At 33.0% G+C, this 25,420-nt stretch overlaps 1 protein-coding gene across 2 annotated transcripts in view; it reads left to right on the top strand.

Annotated features, from left to right (window-relative positions):
• LOC118196394 (sprouty-related, EVH1 domain-containing protein 2-like) overlaps positions 1-25,420 on the top strand; it is a 283,744-nt gene that overhangs the window by 222,952 nt on the left and 35,372 nt on the right. The window contains exon 1 of one of the 2 annotated variants that reach the window (XM_035367841.2): positions 11,845-12,021. The exons of the other annotated variant lie outside the window; for it this stretch is intronic. Coding sequence (XP_035223732.1) covers positions 11,999-12,021 — 23 coding nt within the window. The 5' untranslated portion in view covers positions 11,845-11,998. Of the gene's footprint in view, positions 1-11,844; positions 12,022-25,420 lie in introns of those variants that run through there. 2 annotated transcript variants of the gene reach the window in all.

Genomic DNA, 25,420 nt, shown 5'->3' on the forward strand with positions numbered 1-25,420 from the left:
TAAGCGCTTCCCGCAAATTTTGTTTTGTTGGTAGAAAGGTTGATATGGATTAAGCACAAAAAAAGTTTATTATTTACACTTCCAGCGAAGTGAAACAGACTGATTTTTAGACGGAAATGCTGGCGCTTTAACTATATTTACAAGATTGTCCCATAGGATTTAAGACTAGTAACGCCATCTTATGTAAATCCCTCAAAATTCATTTGTACACCCAGTCGGAGTAAATTCTGAATAAGTCAATACATTTTGAGGGCGGTCAGGCACAGGTCCCTTTCCTTGTCAAATCATTTCCAGAAACGTTATGAAAAATTTATAAATGAACTTCTGCATCAAAAACATTCTGAACAGTTCATAAACGAAAGTTTGCCTTCTCCTAATTAAAATTCTATGAAAGTACTTATTTAAATTTTTCGGGTTATATTTATATTAAATTTGTTAAATTCCATTTCTAATTCGAAGGGAATTTTTTTTTTTCTTATCTCGTTAATGTTATCAATGTAGTCGTGTACAAATATGACCACACTAAGCAAAACCCACTAATTTGTTAAAGAAATAAAAAAAATTTAATGATGCGAAAGAAAGACTGAAATGGAACAATTTTTGATATTATCCTCGCGAACACCAACAGATGGAAGAAAAGTCTGAAATGACACGATTTTTGCTGCTACCTCCAGAAAGCCTTAAGTAGGAAAAACAAAAATGGAACATCATGATCCCAATCAATACTACTTTGAATGCCATCTCACAAGCCTACCGCAAGTTGCTCAGAGTGGCGAAATAAAACTTGCAGAAATGAATGAACTTAAACTTATAATAGAGTGCTCAAGCATAGCAATGAAAATTTCTGATTTTCTGGATTTAAATCCTTGTACGCCGCAATTTTTACCATACCATTTGTATAATACATTCTGCAACTGTAAATATCTTCTCTTCTGTTTTCATGCGCGTGTTATAAATAATTCTCATTGTCACTTATTGTTGACCTTTAGGCCGTTTTGAAAAAGATAAATTCGCCAGTAGGACTTAAATGGCTGATAAGCTATTAACTACCTCTGTAGATTGGCTGCCCTGCCGAGGGCGCAAAGCAAGGTCAATGGAAATCAGATAATCAGCTTAAGCTGACTTAAAACAAACTCTACACTTATCCCAATATTATCAACAAAACGGGGCTGCGAAATTGTTAAAACATCTTAAAACGTACTACAGTTCATTTTATGCAGATATAAATTATCGTAACGTTTATTTACGTATATCATATGTAAACGAACGTGAATATAACTATGTCATATTAGATATAATACATTAGTAAGATGATGTCATATTAGATCTGAGACTTAAATACAGGCAAGTGAAGTCTGCGAAGGTTGTAAGCTTAATCCTGAAAAATCTTAGCTTTTTGTAACAAATTAATGTTCACTTCCACATAAAAAGAAAATCTGAAAGGTTTCAGATTTTAAATTATCAGATTAAACCATAAAATTTAGTTCAAGAGAAATATCACAAAATAATTTTAAATTGAACATACCTTTAAAATTTCCGATACACAGTCTCACGCGCTGGAGATAAAAATGTTTTCTCTGTACAACGTTGCCATTTCTTGCTTTGAAATCCTTAAGTTTGTTAATAAAAAAATTCTTTGACGTTTTACAAAGCATGAAATCGATAATAAAACAAATTCCAAATTTCAAATTTGGACTTCCAGGTGCCCATATTCGCAGTAGGATTACGTCATTCAAAATTTGATAGCTTTAGGTATCGTTGTTTTAACACAATGCGAGAAACATACATACATTTATGCAGATTCTTTATTATTTAATTTCTTGAAATATAATACAGGGCGATAATATTTGGTGGCAACAGTTTGAAAAGTGAAACGGATATTCAGAGTGATTCGACGCAAAATCGCAAAAGGAAAACAATAGTCCCTCAGGGACAAAGCCCCTTTGGACTAATAAATGATAAAATGCAATTTAAAAATAGTTTTTTGTACAATAAGATTTTATTTACAATAAAATGGTTATAATTATTAATGCATTAAAAGGAGAAAAGTAATTTATCATATAGTTTATTGAAAATAATAGATGAAATAACGTTGCCCATGGGATGCGCAGGATAAATTTAAAAAGTTAATGGATTATATACTTAACAATGCAATTACTTTAACAGATTTCGTCATTTAAACACTCCTCGTTTTTATTATTCGCGATATAAAATAGTATATAAATTCTGCAAATAGAATTATTTAATCTATTATTCCTATTAAGCAATATGATAAATTGTTTTTCTCCTTTATTGCAGTATTAATTTAAATCAAAGTTCTATGAAAAATTTTCATTAATTATAATTTATTTTCTGTTTTTATTTGTGTGCTATGAATGATGAAATTTTTACTCATTATTAAAGCAATAGCAACAAATTATGAGAAAATTATGAAATAAAGAGAAATGACTGAACGTCATTCAGAGAATGAAGCGACCGGTTTGAATATTCAATTTCCGAAACTGAATATAATAACAGTCTTGCAACAAGTATTTTACTTGAACTAAAATGAAAAAAAAAAAAAAGGAATATCGTCAATTTGTCCTTTAATGCGCCAAGACGCCAAACTTCCACATTAAATGCGCCAAGATGGCAAACTAAAAATGCCTTTCCTTCTGCCTGCTTCAGACTGCAGCAACATTAAAAAAATATGTAGAAAACCGCCCAATTAATATTTTTATCAATATGATTTCAAAAGGGAACGAAAAGTTTGTTTTATAATCTATGATTATTTCAAAACGTTATATCTGATATATTTTTATATGTTGAAATTTTAAAATCATAAAATTCAAATAATCTAAAATAATCTAGCGATTTTCAAAAATTCGCCAAGAACTCCGAAATTAAGTTTAAACTTTCATACAAATTTCACTGAGAAGATTTTTTTCCGCTGTATATGGTGCAAACACTTAGATTCTGATATGCTATTTAGAGAAAGGTCATGTGTGAACTAAATGAAAGCTTATAATAAAACAGATTAATTTTCATGTACTTTTCATGCATTTATGATATATGTGAGTTCTTGATGTTTTTTAATATTTTGTAAGCTGTTGTTAATTTTTCCCCCTTGTAATAAATCTACAAAATTTTGATATTGTTACTCAAAAATATCCATGCAATAAGCGTACACATTTGATTTAAACACGCATATAGTTATTGCATCTGTTTAAAAATTAAACAAATTTGAAAAGTGTGATCATTGCAACGTTGCATTCTTACCAGAATCTTTACAGGTCTATTATTTTACATCGCGTTGCGCCACTTACTTTAATACGTATTACCACAACGAGAAGTATGGCCTTTAATTTATTTTCCATGCAACTTCGTACGCTGTTATTATTAAGTATTGCCATTTGGCATAATAGGAGATCTTTGATTTATCTTTCAAATTTAATTAAGCTGTAATTTCATAACCAAATTTACGATTTGAAAACATTAAACAACGTGGTTAATAATTTAAATTTTGACTTTTATGAACATTTGCAAAGTTATTGCAATTCATAGAACTTTCATGTGTCCTACAATACCTGAGTGGTAAAATCGCCGAATACTGGTACCGAATTCAAATCAAGGTTAAGGAGTAGGCTGCATAAGAGATTTTGCAGTCTTTCCCGAGTGTAACGTGAAAACGAGCGAGTTCTCTTAAGATTTCTAAAGAGAAGAAAAGGTCTAAAGAGAAAGGAATCCTTCCCTTTAGACTCGTGTATAGCTCGTGTATTCTCTTTAGACTCGTGTTTCAAAATTTTCAATTTTTTATGTGATTTTCAGCTCGGCATGAGTATCGGTTAATTATGTTAGAATAATTCGAGGAAATAAGTTTAAATGAAGTGAAAAAAAAAAAAAGTTAATAAAAAAAATAAGTATAAGTTAAGCCATGCAAGAAAGTCATGTGGGGTCCACGTCAGATTTTTTTATATTAATATAGGATAATGATTACAAGCATGTTTTTTTATTTGCCGAGTTGTAAAGTCGCTGAACACTGGTAAAGTCGCTGACTTGGATTCGAATTCCGGCGAACGGGCTGGCTGCATGGGATTTTGCGTTGCTTTTCCCATGCGTAATGTGGTTGTGAGCCAATTTTAGTTAGACTCCACTATGAAAGCATCTCTCCCCTTAGGCAAATAACCTACTTGTGCTTTGTTAATAATTAATTGTGCCGTAATTAAATAAACCATTAAGTATGTGTTTTTTCTCAGACTTCTGTAATTAGAAATTTTTTAAAAATTTGAAAAGGAAATTTACTTTTAGACCTTTATATATAATACACTGTGTCCGTAAAAGCCCTTACATGGCCTTTATTTTCTCAAACGTGGGCCGTAAAGGTATACCTTTTTAAATGATATAAAAATTCAAGATTTTCTGTTTTAAATTTTAAATAATTAATTTTGTTATACAGGGCGAAAACTTTTTATACATTCTTCCGGTCCCTAGATTTATGTTTAGGAAAATTTTGTAGTCTTTATTAAAAATAAAAAACAAAAAATTTAACTCCGTACGACAAAAATGTTTTGTCGTAAGGATCCCGAGTCGACAAGACGTTTGATATTCGGATCGATAATAATATTTAGAAGTCTTACACAAATGGAAGGGAGAAATTGTTGCTTCTGTACCGAACTAAAAATAAAATATCGTTTAGAAAAAGGTTTTGTATTTTAAAGATTAAGAGACGAGCATTTCTATGCAGATTTTTGTGAAAAATATTGATCAATATAATTTTTTTTCATAATATAGATCTTATCTACAGAATCATATAAAATTCGTTTTCTAGAAAATACTAGCAGTTCGACCCGGGCTCGAACCAACTAGTAATATTATCTGCAACTCTAGCAACATAAACAACTTAACACTTCCAGCAATCAACCTATACAACTCGTAATATTATTTGTAACTCTAGCAACCTAGCAGTTCTAGCAACCAACCTCAGAGTGAATTTTAAAGAATGCCTTTATTCTGTTGTGGTTTATACGCTGTCTGCGAAGTAGATTTACTTAAATTCAATAAGTTTAAACGAAATGCAAGAAAAAAATGCGTATAATTTAATATTCCGTACAAAGAAGTCATGTGGTGTACACATCAGATTTTTTTTTTTTTTTTTTTTTTCTTTTTTCCATGACGCTTAGGGTCATAGAAGATATAATCATCTCCGTAATCCCTTAAAGGTTCCAAAACTCTCGCTTTCCTCCTCGAATATGGGAAGCACGCGACGGCTCTCTGCCTAGATATTGTGTCTCTCTAGGCAGACAGATCTGAGAGGATACCTTCGTAAAGGACTTCCAAGAGAAACTTACAGGGTTTGAAGCCTGGTTAAGCTACCGGTATTCAACGATCTTAACCACTCAACCACCGATGGGGTCCTCTTTATCTTGAAAATTGCCCACCAGCGGCCGAGCGGTAAAGACGCTGAACACTGGTAGTTCGGTCTGAGGTTCGAATCCCGCGAACGGGCTGGCTGCATGGGCGTTTTCGTGGTTTTCCCCATGTGTAACGTGTATACGAGCCAGTTTCCCTTAGAAAGTCCTCCACGAAAGGCAATTTCCCTTTAGGCAGATAGCCCTCGTGTGCTTTGCCATAATTAAATACACCGCCACACCGACACCGCTTATCTTGAAAATTTAGTTTGATCACTTACTAGTTAAAAGACAATTTTAGACGTAAGTGAGGAAACACATTTTGCATAAGCTCTTGTTAATTGCTTTTTATTGCATTAAATCTTCCTTCGATTTCAATTATACTAGAAGAACCTAACCGGCATGTAATATGTTGCTTTTAAATTAAACAAACAACGTAAGCTTGAATTTTTCTAACAAACAAAATTCTATTTTGCGTTTCAATTTTTAAAATGTTTTTCTTTCTCATCTTGATATATTCATCTGATAAAATTTCTGAAAAAAGTTAATTTTCTTGAAGCTTTAAAAATTCGCTGAAACATTAACATCATTTTTAAAATATCCATTAATTTCAGATGACTATTATTATTATTATTATCGTTATCATTATTTTGTTATCATTATCATTATTTTGTTATCATTATCATTATTTTGTTTGTTTGTTTGTTCAGAGATCCCACAGGAAAGGGTTATGAAGTTGAAACTTAGGGTATAAGGATTTATTTTATTCTAACCAATTATTATTAGTTTTCTGTTTTTTCCCTCCTGATTTCAGTTTCCTGCCAGAATGTTAAGCTACCGGTACCAAAGTAATTTTGTTATGACGTAGTATTCAAATTTAAACGTGTTTCAGAAGCGGTATTTAAGCTGCGTGTCAAGAGTTCAAAAAGGATAGTAGTAAAATTAGTTGCGATGTTTATGCTGCGTTTTTGAAATTAGCTCTCTAGTCGAGGTGTTAAACACATTCAGCTTACACTGATATTTCTACGCTCGACTTTGCTGTGTGCAGTCGATTTAGCGTTAGTTAAGCTAAGAAGTCAGTCGCTAGTTACCTCAATTTAATGTGCATTTACATTCTTCTGCAGTTTAATTTTCAAAAGACATAGCGAATATTCGCTACTTCGTCTTCTAAATAGAGTCCAAGTTGTATGCTACATAAGAGAATAATGAGACTGTATAAGGTTTCCGTATATGTCGTTTTAGCATTTTATCCTGAATATGAATTTGCAATAAACACAGATTTTGGTTCATAGTTCATTTGCAATAAATATTTATTTGATTCAGATTTATAACATTTTTATGCATAAATAATAATGAATAATTATTTCTGCTGTGTGTGGTTTCATGTTCATGTTTAAAAAGGGTTTGTAGATGTAGCAATGTTAATCAGTTTTTTTTTATTTTTATTTTTATTTTTATTCATTTATTTATTTTTTAAATCTCCTGAAATGTGACCTTTTCCTAATTCTTTATTATTCTTATTCGAAAGAAAGCAGGATAGATATAGCCTGTTCTGAAATGGGCTTGTAATCAAAGAGAGCTATGAATGCATTAATTCTTGTAGATATAATTATAAATCATGAGTATAAATTAAATTTAATGTGTTATTAAAAAGATACTTTTAATAGAGATAAAAACTCGGAAAAAATTCACGTAAAATGAATTTGTATTTAATGTCGACATTATAATATTCTACCAAAGTAATCTTTCACAAGTGAATGAATATCTTCTACATTGCATTAGCAAATAGCACATTTAGTGAAATATCTGAGAGTGGCATCTATCTGTGAGTTTCTAATAATTTCTATCTGTGAGTGGCATTCATTTTAAAGAAATTCTATCTGTGAGTAGCAATTATTTTAAAGAAAATTTCTGTGCATTGCGAAAGAATCCGAAAATGGTCCGTCTTCTTTTTTTCATCAAACACATAAAGTAACTATATTAGAAGCTCTAGAGGGAAATTGCGAAATTTTTCGTCTTCAGCTGAATTCTGAAATATGTGCTTGTGGGATTTGCCTGCAAACGAAGAAAGTTCTAAGAAATTTTTGCAGGAATATAATATTTTGCCACAAAAACTAAAATGTTCAGATTCTCATTTTATGATGTTGCATTTTTTAAAATAACCGCTTTAGAAATGCAGCGTGAAAAAGTGTAACGAAGGCGTCGGCATTCAAAGCGGTAACTGGTTCGAGAACACTCATCTGCTATTTATTGCAGCACTCAGATTTATATACTGCTGGATTAAAGAATTAACACACGTGTTAAATTTTGCTTAGAAGTGTTAGAAATGGTCGGTAAGACTATGGTAGACTAAAACAATTACATGCAGGAGATACAGTTTGTAAGTAGTTTTATAAATTGTTTTCTTGGATAAATATCGAACTTAAATTAAAATGTGTACTTAATTCTACTACGAAGGTACGCCCTGTATTTGATGCTTCGTGTAGAAGTAAGAACTCACTTTCGCTCAACGACTGTCTAGAAACAGGACCAAATCTTATCGAAAATTTTCTCCATCACTTATGAGATTTCGTCAGAAAGAAATTGGTGTAGTTTCAGATATAAAAAAAGCCTTTTTAGAGATATCTGTGGACAAAGAAGACCAAGATTTTCTTAGATTCATATGGTGGGAAGATTATAAGGAAAGAAAAAAAAATTTATCGTCACCGACGAGTAGTGTTTGGACTTACGAACAGCCCTTTCTTGCTAGCTGCCGTTCTAGATTACCATTTGAGACAAAATGAAAGCCATTTTCCTGAAACCGCAGAAAAGCTGAAGAATGCATTCTATGTGGATAACTGCATAACTTCGGTAACTAGTCAAGATGAACTTAAGAAATTCATTTTTGAAGCAAAACAGATTTTGGCTACAGGTTGTTTTGATTTAAGAGGTCCAGTCTAACATGGTGACCGTATGATGTGATATTAAAGGTACGTTATTTTGAATTACCTATTATTCTGAAAATGGAATTACTTGTTAAAAAACGCTCTTCTATAAGAGCTAACTTCACAAAGTGTTTTATTGGTGTAAATGACTTATTAAAGGAAGATAATGTTAAAGAAGAGAGCATTAGATCCAACTGAAGAATAATTTACGTAGAATTTATTCTCAGCTAACTTTATTATTAGAAGATAAAGACGATAAAAAATATCAGAACGAGTACGCGATAATAGAAGAATATAATGAAAATTTCGTAAATGTAGAAATGTATTTAAACAGAATTTCTAAAAATCGAAAGTTGTGTTGATTCTTCGCCTGTTCGAAAACGAAAGTTAAAGTTACCGGAGATCAAACTTTTGAAATTTGAAGGGGAAATCAAAGATTGGCTTGCCTTTTGGAGCCAGTTCAAAAGAATACATGACGATGAAAGTATTGCGAAAGAAGATAAATTTCAATATTTAATTCAATGTATTACTGAAGCCTCTAGAGCTCGCAATGTTGTCGATAGTTACCCACCGACATGTGAAAATTAGGATAAAGCTATTGCATGTTTAAAATCAAGATTCGGAAGGGAGGAATTACTAATTGATTTTTATATACGCGAACTTTTAAATCTTGTTGTAAAATATTTTACCGAAGAAAAAAGAAAGTTACACACATCGAAATTAGATGATAAATTAGAATCGCATCTAAGAGCGTTGGAGTCCATAGGCTTAACATCTGATACATATTCCGCTATACTTTTCCCTCTTGTAGAATCGTGTATTCCGGAAGACATTTTTAAAGTTTGGTTAAGAAACCCTATAGTTAACACCAAATTCGATTCTTCTGAAGAAAATGCTTATGGGGAGAAATTAAAAAATTTATTATTGTTCCTGAAAGCTGAAGTTGAAGGGGAAGAACGTATTCGTTTTGCAAAGGGATTTGCTAGTAAAGAACAAAAATTTCAGAAGGAAAAAAATACAGCGTTTTTGTACCTAGTAATCCACCGACGGCAGCAGATTTGTTTGCGGGAAGAACAAAGAGTAAAAGAAAAAATGTTTGTATATTTTGTGATAAATTGCACGAAGGTAAAGATTGCTTTTCTGCATGTAAACTCAAGTTTCAAGAAAAACAAGAAATTTTAAAAAAAGCAAAATGCAGCATGACTTTTGCATTAAGGTGGATTGCCTATTTTAATGCGAATTAATTGGGTGGATTGCCCGTATTACTTAATTATAAATTTCTCTTTGCGTTTCTTTTAATGAAGTACCGACTGAATGAACAAAATTCAGGTAGAGTCTCGTAGCAACTAATGCAGGAGATACAGTTTGTAAGTAGTTTTATAAACTGTTTTCTTGGATAAATATCGAACTTAAATATGTACTTAATAGCATGTATGATATGAAATAAATAACTTAACTTTCTTCGATTTGAAATTACAATTTTTCTACATCACAAAATCTCCAAATTACGCAAAGATGCTTGCGATAATACCAAAGTATCTTTTTTTTTTTTTTTTCTTTTAATTGTTAATTTTTATTTACAGTCGAACGCCACTGTAACGAGCACCCAGATATGAACCCCTCCAATTTCTTACACGCTAAATGTAATTTTGTGCTGCTAAAGCGAACCTCTAGAATTATAAAAATTGGATATAACGAACGGATATCTTGGATTGAAAATTTTATGAATTTTTATATTTTTTACATAATTTCAGCATATTTAAACAGAAAAATATCTAAAGCTTAAAGTTATCCACTTTTAAGATGCTATGTTCCACATTCCATCCGTAAACGAAAGCACCTTTTCTTTAATTTTATTTTTTCTTCATACTCACTTTTCTTCATGTTCTAAACAAAAGCTTTGCAAGACAAGTGTGAACTCAATACGAGGAGAAATAGAACGCAGTAAGCATATATTAGGGAATCATATGGTGTTCCTAACCATCGAAAGACTTTCTATTCAAAGCTGTTGCTATGCTAAAAATTCGGAAATTTTCGCCATCAGGAAAAGAGAAAGTAGTGAATGATATCAGCTGGGGCTATACAGTTGATTCATCTTTTAGGGAATTAAATTTTGTTGGTTATCGATTTATTTTGCTTAAATATGAATGCTCTCCAAGTTATGTCCTTCCAAAAAGGATTGGTAGATGTGGCAATGTTAATCAGTTTTTTTTAATAATTTTTATTTATTTATTAAATCCCCTGAAATGTGACCTTCTCCTAATTTTTTATTATTCGTTATTTGAAAGAAAGCAGTTAAAACGATATAATTTACCTCTCAATTCGTTTCCGAATCCCGCTCCTCCCTACGCGTGTATGAACTTCGATGAATTTTTGTATTTTTTTATTATGCATGAAAGAAAATTTTAACTCGTCGGTTTATTAAACTACGTCTTACATTTATTGTGTCCAGGAAGTTCTACACCAAATAAATTTATAGTATCACAGTTTGAAACTATTATATTCGCAATTTTTAAAAAACATCAAAAAGTATTTTTTAATTATTTATGATTAACTAACAAAGGAATATTTCCATTAAGATAAGGTTACAATTATTTTTTATGATTCTTTTTGCATTTTTCAAATACTAATTTTAATAGGATAATTGTTATAACTTAAAACGGTTAACTTCAATAACGTAAAAAATATATTTAAATGAAAATACAGTGCAGAAAGCACTGCCAAAAAAAATTCTTTTTAACTAAACTACGCCTGATTTAATTGTACAAATCGCAAACTCATTTTTCCTAGAAGACTTATTATATGAAGAAAAAAACTGTTGGCAGTTAAGCTTTTGCTATTTATTTCTATGCCGTAAATTTCCGATCTTTTTGAAGCTCAGAACGTCTTTTATCTGGAACATGCCGAAGCAGATATTATTCTTAAAATGTTTATAAGAAGAGGGATTTTATAAAGTGTATGAGAAAATTTATTAAGAACAAGTTTGGGCAAATTTGAATGCTATATTCATGAATATTAAGAAGTTTATGAAATTTTTCTTGTACGTCCTTGTATATATTGAGAAGAGGACATTCACCAATACTTTAGAAATTTGTAGTCATTCCCCGTGAAGTCCAGGTCCCATCGCTTTATCATTCAACAATAAGATATTTTAATAGCAAAATGTAATTCATGATTTCTTTTAATCAGAATTACAAAATGTGACTAATAATATTTCTAATTAAACTTATTTGATTACACTTTCTTCAAATTTAAAGAAGTAAATAAAATTCTTTAAAATTCTGGAATGTTTTAAGACGAAAATACATTAAAAAAACTAATAAATTTCACGAAAAAATTCAGACTTCAATAAAAACATAGTTGCAGCATCGCTGTTCGCAATTGAACTCTCACACTATCTCCAGAATATCGAATAAAAACCAGAATGTCATTACAGGCATTTCCGAACGGAAAACGTGAAAGCAACCAGCTGCAGTGAGTGGAACTATTTTCTGTATGCGTAGGCCTCTTCCTCCGCGGCAGGGCGTAGTGCAGCCCACTTCCTGTCCGCTGCACCGTTCTGGCGGAGTTTGTGTATATACATCATCAATAGAGACAGAGTCCGAGAGTAATGTATTTGTCGGTAGCCGATCTGCTTTGTTTCGGCTGCAAAATTCTACTCAAAAATGGATTTCACTTTCATCGAACATGACCGAAGGTAGCCCTGATGAGTAAGTTTCCATTACTTTCTAAAATTTTTATCGTGAGTTTAATAGCTCATTTTCATGAGGGATATGCTGATAGGCTTAGCTTTGGCAAGCTTGTTTATTTATTTTTTTAAAGGAACGTTAAGTATGCTTATGTTATCCTGAAACAATATATAAGAGTATTTTTAACATATTATTCTCAAGTAAACAGATTATTAGTCCTTTTTTATGATCCTAGACGTGATGTATTTTTCCCGCGTCTTTTTGGATAAGGCGAAAAAGTGCGGTTTGTGTATGGTTGGTGGTTATTCATGCGGTGTGTACTGAATGAAAGGAAAATCTAATTTTATGAATGAACTGCGGCATGGCTTGAACAGTTACGTGCACGATGTGAGAAAAAACGTAATATCCGTTTTCGGATAATGATGTGAGGTGTGTGATATGTTCCTGTAATAAGGAATGTGTTTATTAAAATTATCTCTCGAAGTAAGATTTTATCTCCTAAAAAATATTTTTTTGTCTGAAATTTCAAATTTGTATGTTCAAATTAAAATATATTTCATATTTAATTATAGCTACCGAACATTTATTAATATGGCAGCACTACTTTCTAAATTTTAGTTGGTTACACAAATTTTTATTGTCCTCAGATTGTTACTATAATTTTGAAAACGACTTATTAGTAATACTTTTTTAAAAAAAAATTGTTACGATAAGCTTCTATAAATAGATTCTTTTAAATTGCGTTTTAAAGAATTAAAAAATAGTTTGTAATAGAAGAAATGCAGAATACAAAAGTTTATAAATAAAAATATAGTTATCCTCCCCCCCCTTAAGTTTTCTTAAATATGTAATGCTTATCCTTTTAAATTTTCTAAGAATCTCAAATTGGTATGAATTAATTGTAATATTTTACAGTTTTGATTTATAAAAAAAATTTACTTAATAATCATTCTAAGAAGGAAAAAATTTTTAATGTATTTTTTTGAGGGGGTCGGAACTATTTGTAAGAATTTGAAAACTTGCAAGATTATATATGATTTTTATTCATTTATAAAATGTAAAAAATAGAGAGGGAATCTTTTAAAAATTAATTTAAAATAAGGTGTTTTTTGCCTTTAGTTTATTAAAGCTTTCTAACAAAAATGCTAAAAAATTTTGAAATAATTCATTAATTTCCCTGTACCTAAAGAACTTAATGTACTGTATCATAAATTTTATTATCAGTAATAAATGTTTGTTGTAACAATATTTAGAACTTATATTAATAACCCTTATTTGAATTAATTTTATTTTAAACATTTTAGATCAAATAATATATTATGGTAGTATGGCTATTTAAATTAACATCAGTGTTTCTACTAATGATGTGTAATTGGTGAAGAGAAGTTTATTGCAAATATAGCATAAAGATTATTGAGTTACTATTCCGTTTTGAGGTCCATAAAAAAAACTGCAGCAAAAAATGTATGCTCAAAAGGGCCAAATCTAGCAAACACACCCATTTAACAGCGCACTAAATCTAGCATACACGCTGATTTCAAATTGTGTGAGTTTAGATAGTTCTGTATTTCTTAAGACTCCATTGAAATACTAGTTTAATTTTTAAATTCTTTTTTGATAACGCTGTGGATTTTGACAATTTGGGAATTGCCCAGTAACGAAAAGTCTGCAATAGAATTTTTTCAAAGAAAAGGCATCATTCATTATAGAAAATTATGTTTGAACAATCAACGAGATGAAACAATGCTTTAGCGATAACTCGGTAGCCACTCAGTTATGTTTAGCCCTTTTTTTTATATAAATTATAATAATGATCTGAAATAGTTATTTACTCTCATGTTTCCATTCAGTTATGTTTATTCTTTTTATATAAATTATAATAATAAAAAAGTATTATATGAAATTAACCTTTTATCTAAATTAAAACAATAATCTTAGTTATTTACTATTGTACTCCTTTCTTGCATTAGGGTTGCCACAGTTATTTTTGGCAGCACTGGCATCAACAACAGTTTGGCGATTTTTTACGGTCCGCAAAACGGAATAGTACTGATTATTGTTAGATACTTTTTCCATTATGCATCTGACCATACTTTTTTCTGCTTGTGAAAATGAAGCAAAATACACTCCGAGACTTAATGATAGTGCTATCTGGCTGTATGTGTCTAGATATTATTCTTATAACGAAAAATAGGGAACTACTCTGATATGCACCGAGAATCTCCACGCTGCCATATTACTATCCAAATTTTTTGTCTACATTTTGAACTCTAAGCCTAAAATGTCTCCAAAAACGTGGTTTTCACACATGCAAAAACTACGTTTTGAACACACATTTTAAACTAAAAATCCGAAACAAAAACAAAAAATTTCTCTGTAGCCAGGGGAAAACTTCAGAGAGAGCATCAGTTCTCAGTTTTTAATTCAAAGCCGATTTGGAATATTGAGATATCTTGCAAGCTTCGCGTTTTAGGTGCACTTTGCATAGCGTTTAACCTTATTAATTTGAAGTAAGCTATTACCAGTTCTGTGTGCATTCAATCTGGTATGAACCCATACGCACATAACAATATTATTAAACTCAGTATTGTATTATAAATAGCTAATAACTTGAATTCAAGTGTTATAAAATGGATTTAAATGAATGTGAAGTTCTTTTTAAATTCCATTGGTATGCTGAATGAAAACCTGCCAGAAACTTCCAGATATTGCATGAGAATCGTCCATTTTTTTTTTATATTTCAAGGTTTGCAGCTGTGACATTAAAATTTCCTACAGCCAGCTGATTCACCAAATTTGTTTTGTGAAAAGACTGACCTAGTGGTATTACTCATATTTTATACAGTTTCGCAGGGTTAAAATGCATGGAAAATTTTAGTATGTGTCTGCATTTTCAGATTTGCCTTTTCATATTTTTAAGGTTTTTAATTACATGTGACAATTCAAAAAATTTTATTTCATTAATTAAGAAATGACTCCATTTATATTATTTGCCAGCTTGGTTTTAATGTGAAATTTGCATTTATGTAAATTAAAGTAAGTGCATTTATATAGATATATATTGAAAGAGCTAAAATTCACTGAGTTCGAAAATAAGTTTTTCTAACACTTGCTCCAATAGCTGTAAAGTCAGATAATAATAATTTATTTACTAATGAAATATTGATTATATCATCTCATAATATAAATTTAGTAGAATGTATCAAAAAAGTGGGAACCCATATATATGAAGTTTAATTCCACAAATTGAGTTTTAAAGTAATGTGAATGTAAATCATGAAAAAAAAAAAACTTTTTAAGGGTACAAGTTTTGTAAAAATCATACGAGTAGTTTTTAAAAAATTAGCTCTCAAAATTTTAGCTCCTCAATGTTAATTGAATTTGTCATATATATTTATTAATATCTCTTTTTTATTAAACTTTTTTATTTCAAAATTTAGGTTCATTACAAATAAAATTCACCCATTTCTTGTGTTTTATTTTTTAAATAATTTTTATTAATTTTTCGAAAAAAATTTTGAATTATAACCTATAAAATTTTTACCATCATCTTAAAGCAGGTGTAATTCTAAGCATACATGCAAAAAATTAGTTTTTTATTCAAAATTTTCTAAGGTTTACATGAATTTACGTATTTTTGCGTTTTGAAATTTGCCATCTTTTTTTTTTTTTTTTTTTTTTTTTTTTTAGCAATAATAACGACAAATGTGGTTTATGGATTTTTGTTACATGAATTGCCACAGCTATTTTTAACCTTTCAAATAAATAAATTAATACAGAGGATTAATTATATGAAATTTTTCCCTCAATGATGCATAATAAATATTTATTAATACTATATGAAAAGTTTTTTTTAAAATTATAGATGATATTATTCCAATTTTAAACTTTTTTTTCTGTGGTGTGTGTGTGTGTGTGTGAAGAGAGTAAATTTTTACTTTCGCCGTGTTATCGTCTGCTACTTTACTTTGACTGCATTTAAAATGTATTGTCTAAAACTGAGAAAGTTAGTTTGATGTTTATTTTCACAATGTTTTTAAGCAAACAGGACATTGACAGTTTGGGGGTTCATATCCCAGCTTTAAAAATTATTTATATAAGTATAAATTTTTACATTAAACCTCTTCGAAAGAATGATTTAAGTAGCTAATTTTCTCTCGTGTTATAGATTGTATAAAAAACATAATATTTAATATAATTTAGATTGTTTGTATCCGATACAATAATTGTGTCACTGTGGTGCAGATTAAACACTGCTGGACTGTTTTATTTCACTTTATTTGTAATTAAAATGCCTAGAAAATGAAAGCTATCTTCAACTGAAATGCAGTTGATGTAATTGATATTTTTAAAAAATTGGCAAGAATGCAAAATTTATGGAAGTGTAACAATCGAAAAACCTTAATTTTCTTGTGGTGAGCACTGAAAATAAATGTAGAAGGAAAGAAGAAAATTAGAGAGAAAAGTTAAGCAAAAATTTGAAGGGGCATTTGGCTGTCACAAATACCAATTTGTTTCGAAAAGTTGGATGCTTTTGAATATACTTTCAGAATACTTCAAGGAATTTGGGTGTTTAAAAAGAAAACACTTGGACGCGTACACCAGCAAATACCATCATTTGAACTTATGCTAACGGAAAAGACGAAAACAATATCATTGCAGATTAAAGTGAAGAGCGACTGGTTTTCGACTATATGTTTGTATAAATTTAATTTAAGTTATAGAACATCATATCATCATAAATGGAGAATTCCATGATTTCTTGGTCAAATTATTATAATATTCAGGAATTAATCCAGTGATGTATGTGAATATCAAGAGGGAAAACAACTAAAGACGTTTTCCATCTAGATGAAACTTTGGTGGTCGTGTGTGCTTAATGCATGATATAATTAAAGTAAATAAGAATAGACGATCTCCTATAACAAAAGAATATATTAAATACTAAATTACAATTTAAATTACATTGCAGAGATCAACACAGAGCTCGGAACACAGTTCGTGCTACCTTCGCGTACAGTTGTGTGACGAGAAGTCTGAGTGAGTAAAGATGTCGCTTTGCTGCTCCGATTAAGAACTGGATTTTACACGTAGCGCCATCTCATGAATAGAAGTTGAAGTATCTGTCGGAACGCCACAGTACTCCCCCCCCCCAAGTACCATCGGTACGTTATAAGAACTTTGGGTTAAATTTAACCTTTCTTCCAGATCTGGTAGTTTTAGGTTGCTCTTTAACGGGATGTAAGCTTTCTTCCGGGAGTGATGTTGATGAGGAAGTTGTTGGATCTTGCATTAGAAATGCTGGTTTGAGACGATCGATTCCAATCACTGATTGTTTACCATTGCAGATGATGGTGAAATGTTTTGGTGTTCGTTTGACAACTTTGAATGGGCCATCATATGAAGGTGTTAAAGTTGGCTTAATTGCATCGTTGCGCACAAATACGTGCGAAGATGTCTCAAGCGCAGGATGTACAAAATAGCTTGGCTGGTTATGCAAAGATGCTGGGGTTGGCGAGATATTGCTCATGGTCTCACGTAAACGTTGAAGGAATGTTGGAGGGTCGATAACTGGAGTAGATTCTGGGTGAAAGAATTCACCTGGCAGACGGAGGGTTGCACCATATAACATTTCAGCACAAGTGCTACCAATGTCTTCTTTGAATGCTGTGCGAAGACCAAGCAAGACTAGGGGTAAGGCTTCTGTCCAGTGTGTGCTACTGTGGCACTTCAGACCTTGTTTGAGAGATCGGTGAAAGCGTTCCACCATCCCATTTCCAGATGGGTGGTATGGTGTTGTGCGAATATGGTGAATGCCAAGAAGAGAGGTGAGGGATGCGAACAAGTGACATTGAAATTGTCGGCCTTGGTCAGTAGTGATGGTGGTAGGCATGCCAAATCTTGAAAGCCACTGGGAGATGAATGCTCGAGCTACAGTTTCAGCGGATATATTTTCAATAGGAATGGCTTCAGGCCATCTTGTGTACCGATCAATACAAGTGAGGAGGTAAGTGTAACCATTTGAAGGAGGCAATGGGCCAACCAAGTCCAAGTGTACATGATCAAAGCGTCTTGCTGGAAGGTTAAATTGTTGAATGGGACTGTGAGTGTGACGGGATACTTTACACCTTTGACATCTAATACATGAACGAGTCCATTCTGTGATGTCTTGATTCATCGCTGGCCAGACAAATCTATCTGCGATCAGCTTTTTGGTGGCACGGATTCCAGGATGTGCCAAATTGTGCAAGGCATTAAACACTTCACGTCTAAAATTGACAGGAATATAGGGACGTATTCTATTGTTCTCTATGTCACAGTAAATTTTAAGCGTTGGATCAATGTGCAGCGGTTGTAACTGAAGGGAGGTTTGTGGATTTGAGATTAGGTTCTTGAGTTCCTCATCATGCAATTGAGCTTTTGCAATTTCAGAGAAATCTGGGGTAGTGAGGTTGATATTGTTTACCCGAGACAAGGCATCAGCGACACAATTATCAGTACCAGAGACATATCTGATATCTGTACTAAACTGGGCGATGAAATCCAGATGTCGAAGCTGACGAGGAGAACATGAGTCAGAGTTTTTTCTAAAAGCGAAGGTTAATGGTCGATGATCGGTGAAAATGATGAAGTCGTGTCCTTCCAAGTTGTGCCGGAAGTATTTAACAGCACAGTACACAGCAAGTAGCTCTCTGTCATATGTACTGTATTTCCTTTCTGCAGTAGTAAGTTTTCTGGAAAAGAATGCCATTGGGGAAAGTCCTTTAGTGGTATGGGCTTGAAGCACTGCTCCTATGGCCGTGTCAGATGCATCTACCATTATAGAGAGCTGATCACTAGGTGAGTGATAAGAAAGTGTGGCTGCATTTGCCAGATCGTGTTTGCATTGCACGAATGCTGCAGATGCAGATTCAGTCCAAGGGACAGCTCGTTGATCTTTTTTTTTTTTTTTTTTTTTGCTATTCTTCAGAAACTCATGTAGGCAGGCTTGTGTTTTTGCGGCATTTGGCAGAAAGCGTCGGTAGAAATTTAACATTGCTAGAAAACGCTTCAGTTCAGAGATGGTTTTGGGCTGAGGTAGGTCGTTAATTGCTTTGACTCTTTCCGGTAAAGGTTTAACTCCGTTCTGGGAGATAAGACATCCAAGAAAGGAAACTGAGGGTTGACCAAGTACACATTTGGATGGATTTAGTTTTAATCCATGATCTTTAAGGCGAGTGAAAATCTGACGCAGATGTTGAAAATGTTCTTCCGCATCTGTAGATGCAACCAGGATATCATCAAAATATGGAATGCAGAAATCGAGGCCAGACAGTACTTGGTGTATGAAACGCTGAAATGTTTGGCCAGCATTGCGAAGGCCAAATGGCATATATAAGTACTCAAAGAGACCAAATGGTGTAGTCACTGCGGTCTTGGGCACATCTTCAGCATGCACTGGGATCTGATGATATGCTCTGGCAAGATCGAGGGTAGAAAATATGTTTGTTCCATGAAAAAGATGGGTACAGTCTTGGATATGTGGGACTGGATATCTGTCAGGGACTGTGACGGCATTAAGTCGACGATAATCTCCACACGGCCGCCAGTCACCATTAGACTTTTTAACCATGTGAAGTGGACTGGCCCATGGACTTTTAGATGGGCGAATGGTTCCCTGTGCTAGCATGAATTCAAATTCTTTGCGAGCAGCTTTTAGCATCTCTGGAGAAAGACGACGAGGCTTGGAAAATACAGGTGGGCCATGTGTTTCAATGTGATGATACACTTCTGGCTGATGAGTATGCTGCCCTGATTTGGATGGGTTTAAAATGTCAGGGAATTCTGTTAATAACCGATGAAACCGTGTGCTGCCCGATAAAACACTTATGTTGGTAGGTACATTCGATATGTGAGAAGCTTGGCCCTGTGATGTCAGCTGAGTTGTAACATCAATTAAGTAATTATTCTTGACATCCACTAGAAGGTGGAAATGTGTCAAGAAGTCAACACCAATAATTGCTTGAGTTACATCCGCAATAATAAAAGGCCAGTTGAAAGTCCGGCGCAAGTTTAAATCAAGTGTCAAAAGTTTGGTGCCGTAGGTTGCAATTTGGGTACCATTGGCTGCATACAGTACAAGTTTATTAAGTTGGTGAGCATTTGTTTTAGTTCTCGGGAGCACTGATATGTCAGCTCCAGTATCTACTAGAAAACATAACTGAGTTGAACGATCAGCCAGTACTATTCTGTCGATGTGGCGGACATTCTGTTGGCCAGCTGAAGACCGCCCATTTAGTTTTCCGCTTGTACAAAAGTGCATGGAGGGGCACACTTGCGAGCTTGAGAGCCGAAATTCATATGATAAAAACATATGCCACTTGTGGGTTCTTTGTACTGCGTTCAAGTATTAAGACGAGATGGACTCCTGCTTCGGGCACGAAATTTATTATGTGGGCCCTGATTTGATCGATTGTATCTCCGTGAAGCATGAAGACTTGTAGAGAGTTCAGATACTTTTTTGGTCAATTCAGCCACTTTTTGTTCGAGGGGTGAACTGGAAGGTGCAGCATTAGCAGCACTGACATAAGCTGGAGTAACAAGTTCATTAATTTTGTCAGCCATTGCTGCTAAACGGGTTAGATCTTCATTGGAAGCAGCGAGAATTATTTGTATGTTATTAGGGAGACGCGAAAGCCATAGTGACTTCAACAAGTCGTCACTAAAATGGCTTTCTGCCAGATCACGCATTCGTGACAGCAAGTATGAAGGTCGCTGATCTCCAAGTTCAAGTCCTCGTAGTAAACTACGTATTTTTGAAGATTCACTTTCTGAATAGATTCCAATGAGCCGCTGTTTCAGTTTGGGGTATTTATCACAATCAGGTGGTTTGAGAATTAAGTCATGCACTGAATTCAGAATATCAGACTCAATTGCTGCAACTACGTGGTTGAATTTTGTAGAATCCTCACTAATTAATGCGAGCGATAGAAAATTGTGCTTCGATCTGAGCGAACCACAATGAAGGATTATTTTTCCAGAAAGGCGGTGGCTTCACCGCAACGCGTGTGATTTGTGGCTCTGGTGGAATATCGTCGGGCATACTGATAGATAATTTTCACTTTAATTAATAAACACTTATCAGCACAAATATTGTAGCATGAGAATACACTATTGATATTTTACCATGATAACAATAAATATTTTAACCATGCAGAAAAAATTTACGTAACGATACACACACAATTAATACAGGGTCAGCAATTACACACACAAATAATATTTTACCGAAATGCATTTGAAAAGAAACCCTTATTTGAGAAAAAAAAAATGATGCATTCATTTTGTATTGCGCACACACAAAATCACCACTTCACAATGAAAGGCACTTTCGAAGGAAAAATGAAATCACTCCTGTAGCACATGGGAAAAAAATTCACTACTTTCGAACACTGAGAAAAGAATTTTGCCGTAGCACGTTGCACAAAAGTTACTGATGTGGCACATTTAGCGAAAATCACTGTTGTAGCACATTTGTCGTTGAATGATCGAAGAATTATTGCACGACTGGCGAAGTCAGCGGAACGGAACAGATCACATTGATGATTTGCTGAAGCTCCTTGCGATGATATGCACGACCTTGAAAAAAAAACACAAGCAATATATATCAATACATCTAGAAATAATTGAAGGGGTACGTTGTAGCATACGTTTAATGTCCATATTCGTTGTTATTTTTAGTCAGTTCTTCAGAATGCCCTGGATGCACGTGGCTTAGGGTCGTTGAAAATCCATTGTCAGTAGCGTGCTCAGTCAAAAGGTCACCACTTTTGGTGGTCGTGTGTGCTTAATGCATGATATAATTAAAGTAAATAAGAATAGACAATCTCCTATCACAAAAGAATATATTAAATACTAAATTACAATTTAAATTACATTGCAGAGATCAACACAGAGCTCGGAACACAGTTCGTGCTACCTTCGCGTACAGTTGTGTGACGAGAAGTCTGAGTGAGTAAAGATGTCGCTTTGCTGCTCCGATTAAGAACTGGATTTTACACGTGGCGCCATCTCATGAATAGAAGTTGAAGTATCTGTCGGAATGCCACAAAACCAGTCTTTCCTTTCATGCCTTAAAATGCTTAGCCTCTAAAGAATGATATAGGCTCTGATCAAGTACTGATGAAATGGATTGAATTGGATTATTAAGTTATGGCAAAGTAGGGCTATCTGCCCTAAAAGGGGGAATGCCTTCTGGAAGAACTTTCTAAGGGCAACCAGCTGTCATACACGTTACAATGAGAAAAACCACAAAAACGCCCATGCAATCTGCCCATTCGCCGGGATTCGAATCCCGGAGTGAACTACCAGTGTTCAGCAACTTTACCGCTCGGCTGTTTGTAGGCCTTTATGAAATGGAAGGTGATAACTTTATTTAAAATGAATGTTAGAAATACCAAGATTGTTTTGAAAAGTTGAATGCTTTTTAGTATACTTTCAAAATGCGTGAAGAAAAAGAGCAAGCCATTAAGAAGAAAAAAATTAATTTTTGCATAAAATTTAGTATTTTTTTTAATTTAAAACTTTTTAATCTTATGATGTTTGATTCTTGCGATTTCAAAAATAAAATATTTGACTAAAATATGAATTACATTTTAAGAAACTAAATATAGGATGATAAAATTGTGTAAAGCAATGAGCACAATGTTAAAGCAATATATACAAGTCATCCTAAGTTAAAATGTCGGTTATACATCTTTCTCATTTATATATCTTTTCTGAACGGAACATTGAAAGGTGTGTTAACTGTGCTTTACAGTATTTTCTCTTTTAATATATTCATTTTTCAGATGCATCGTAGTCTGGGACGCAAAGTATTCTTCCGAAAGAAACACAATTCAAATAAATAAAATAAAATCCTGGAAAATTTATATTAATAAATATATTTAAGGTGCTCAGTTTGAATGAATAATTAGGAAATTTTAAAACAATTATCTGAAAAGACAGTGTAACACAAAAAATTTAAATAAATTTAAAAATTACCTAAAATAACTATGACCTCCAAAAAAAGTTATAAAGAAAACTATATGGAAAAAAATAATAATTGATGCACCTTTTATTTAAACTACGCAGTTCAAATGGGTAAATAAAAAATTTTAAAACAGTTATTTCAAAGAAAAAATGCAATTTAAACAATTAAAATGGAATTCGAAAAAGAAAAAATTACTTAAAATAATAACAATTATAATTTAAAACATAATATAAAGAACATTATTTGAAAAAAGGAACGATAGTGACTTTTTTTCCGCTTACGGGAAAGGAAAATAGGTTGCCATATATTAAGAAGTTCACCAAGTGAATTATTCTTTGTGCAACTGAAAAAAGCGGCAACAGAAATTTATGAATTTCTCCGTAAATTTTGCACTAAATTTTACAAAATTTCATACTTAGGCATAATTTCAGTCGTAGAATCATAATATGTAAAAAAAATTGGTATTTATTTCAGAAAAAGTCTGATTTTGTGTCAAAATAACTGTGTTAGAATAGAGAGAGCTATATATAAATGTAATATATATCTTAAGTCACACTTTCGAGACTTGAAGAACGGAATTTGAATTTCGTCAATCGGCCCAGTAGAATGGGAAATATAGAACTGCCCCCCTTTTTATATATATATAATTCCCCCTTGCAGTGTACATGAAGATATAAAGGCCAGAAAATGGATTAACTTAAGTTCTTTTTGTGGGATGTCGGGAAAGTGTGTCTGTGTCTTATCAGAAGGGGGGTGTCCGAAATTCCGTTATCGGCAGTAGGGATACTTTGAATTATTACAGAGGGTGAAACTTTTGAGAAGCTATTTTTGGGACGTGGGAGGGACTAGGAATGTTTGAGGGACGTTTGTTTTGCAGAGTTCTTATGTGAATTAAAATTTTGAATATACTAACTAGTGAATGAAAATTAATTAATTTCTGGCTAATTGTCGTGTCGGAATGAGGAAGAAAAGCAGAAAGAGAAAAAAGTAATTTTCACTGTCAACAAGCTATTTGACAGACTAAAGAGCATGAAATAGGGTCATTTTTTTAGTAACAGCATAAGAAAAGTCTGAAAACAATTATTATATATATATATATAAGAAATTTGTGAAGAAAAGGTCATACTGTTTACTTCATAGCATTATTGGCAACAGCAGTAAGACATGAGATATTTGATTTTACAGTCAAAAGTCGTTAATTCGGACACCCATAATCCGGAATGATCTATAAACCGGACCTCAAAGCTACAAACTTTCTGCGGCGCATGCGCAGAAAGTTACGCGCATGCATCGCGTTGACACATGCGCGTAAGACCTTTACGGCTGTGAATATGCGTGTGCACATGCGCATAATACGTTTACGCATGCGCGTTTAATGTATAACGGATGGTAGAAGTTAAGTTAAAATTATCTACCGTAATTTCCGGGAAAACGCCGCGGCGTTTACATGTTTAAAACTTTAATTTTCAGCGGGTGTGGCACTAAAAATAATATATTTCCTTTGATGGTCATTGTGCATAGTTTGAATAACTTTGTCATTGTACATAGTTTGAATGGCGTTGTCATTGTACATAGACCACTCAGTTGTTCCAACACAAAAGACCACTCAGTTGCTTTTTGCGAACGTTATTTTGTTTACATTCTTTCCCTTGAATGGACCTACATGCCTTATTCACCCTAAACGGGATCTCAGAACAATAACATTCTTCCCCCTTTGAAATCAGCATTCTCATCATTTTGAATAGTCTCTCTCCTCTGCCATTCGATGAATCTTCCAAAAACCATCCTCTCTCCACCCTTGCCTTTTCTGCAATTTTTTTCAAAAGCGGACACGACTCCACCTGCCTCGCAATAAAAAACTCTGACGTATTTCCAGTTCAGCATGAATCGATTTTTCTTGGCATTCTGCCAGATACAGATCCCATCAGTTTGGGTACAAGTACTTGTTGGATAGTTTTTTTTTAACTTGTTGGACAGTTTTTAACTTACTTTTAAGTACAAGTACTTGTTGGATAGTTTTTAAGAACGGAAATTTTTTAAAATGGCACCTAAACGGCACAGAAGCTATACTGCTGGTTGTAAGCTTAATGTAATTTCACGTGCTGAACAAATTGGAAATAGAGCAGCAGCTCGAGAGTTTGAAGTGGACGAGAGATGTATTCGACGTTGGAGAACTGAAAAAGAAGAACTTGAAAATATGCCACAACAGAAACGAGCCAAAAGAAGTGGTACTGTAAGGTGGCTGAATCTAGAGGACGACCTTGCAAACTGGATAAAGGAGCAAGGAAATAAAGGAATGGCAATTTTGACTGTAAAAATTCGCTTACAAGCAAAATTTGTAGCAAAGCAAATGAACATAAATGAATTCAAAGGAGGGCCTTGCTGGTGTAGCAGATTTATGAGAAGAAA

Source organism: Stegodyphus dumicola, chromosome 12 (assembly GCF_044657685.1).
Source record: "Stegodyphus dumicola isolate Sdum_Otavi_A_Nest chromosome 12, ASM4465768v1".
Taxonomy (NCBI): Eukaryota; Metazoa; Arthropoda; class Arachnida; order Araneae; family Eresidae; genus Stegodyphus; species Stegodyphus dumicola.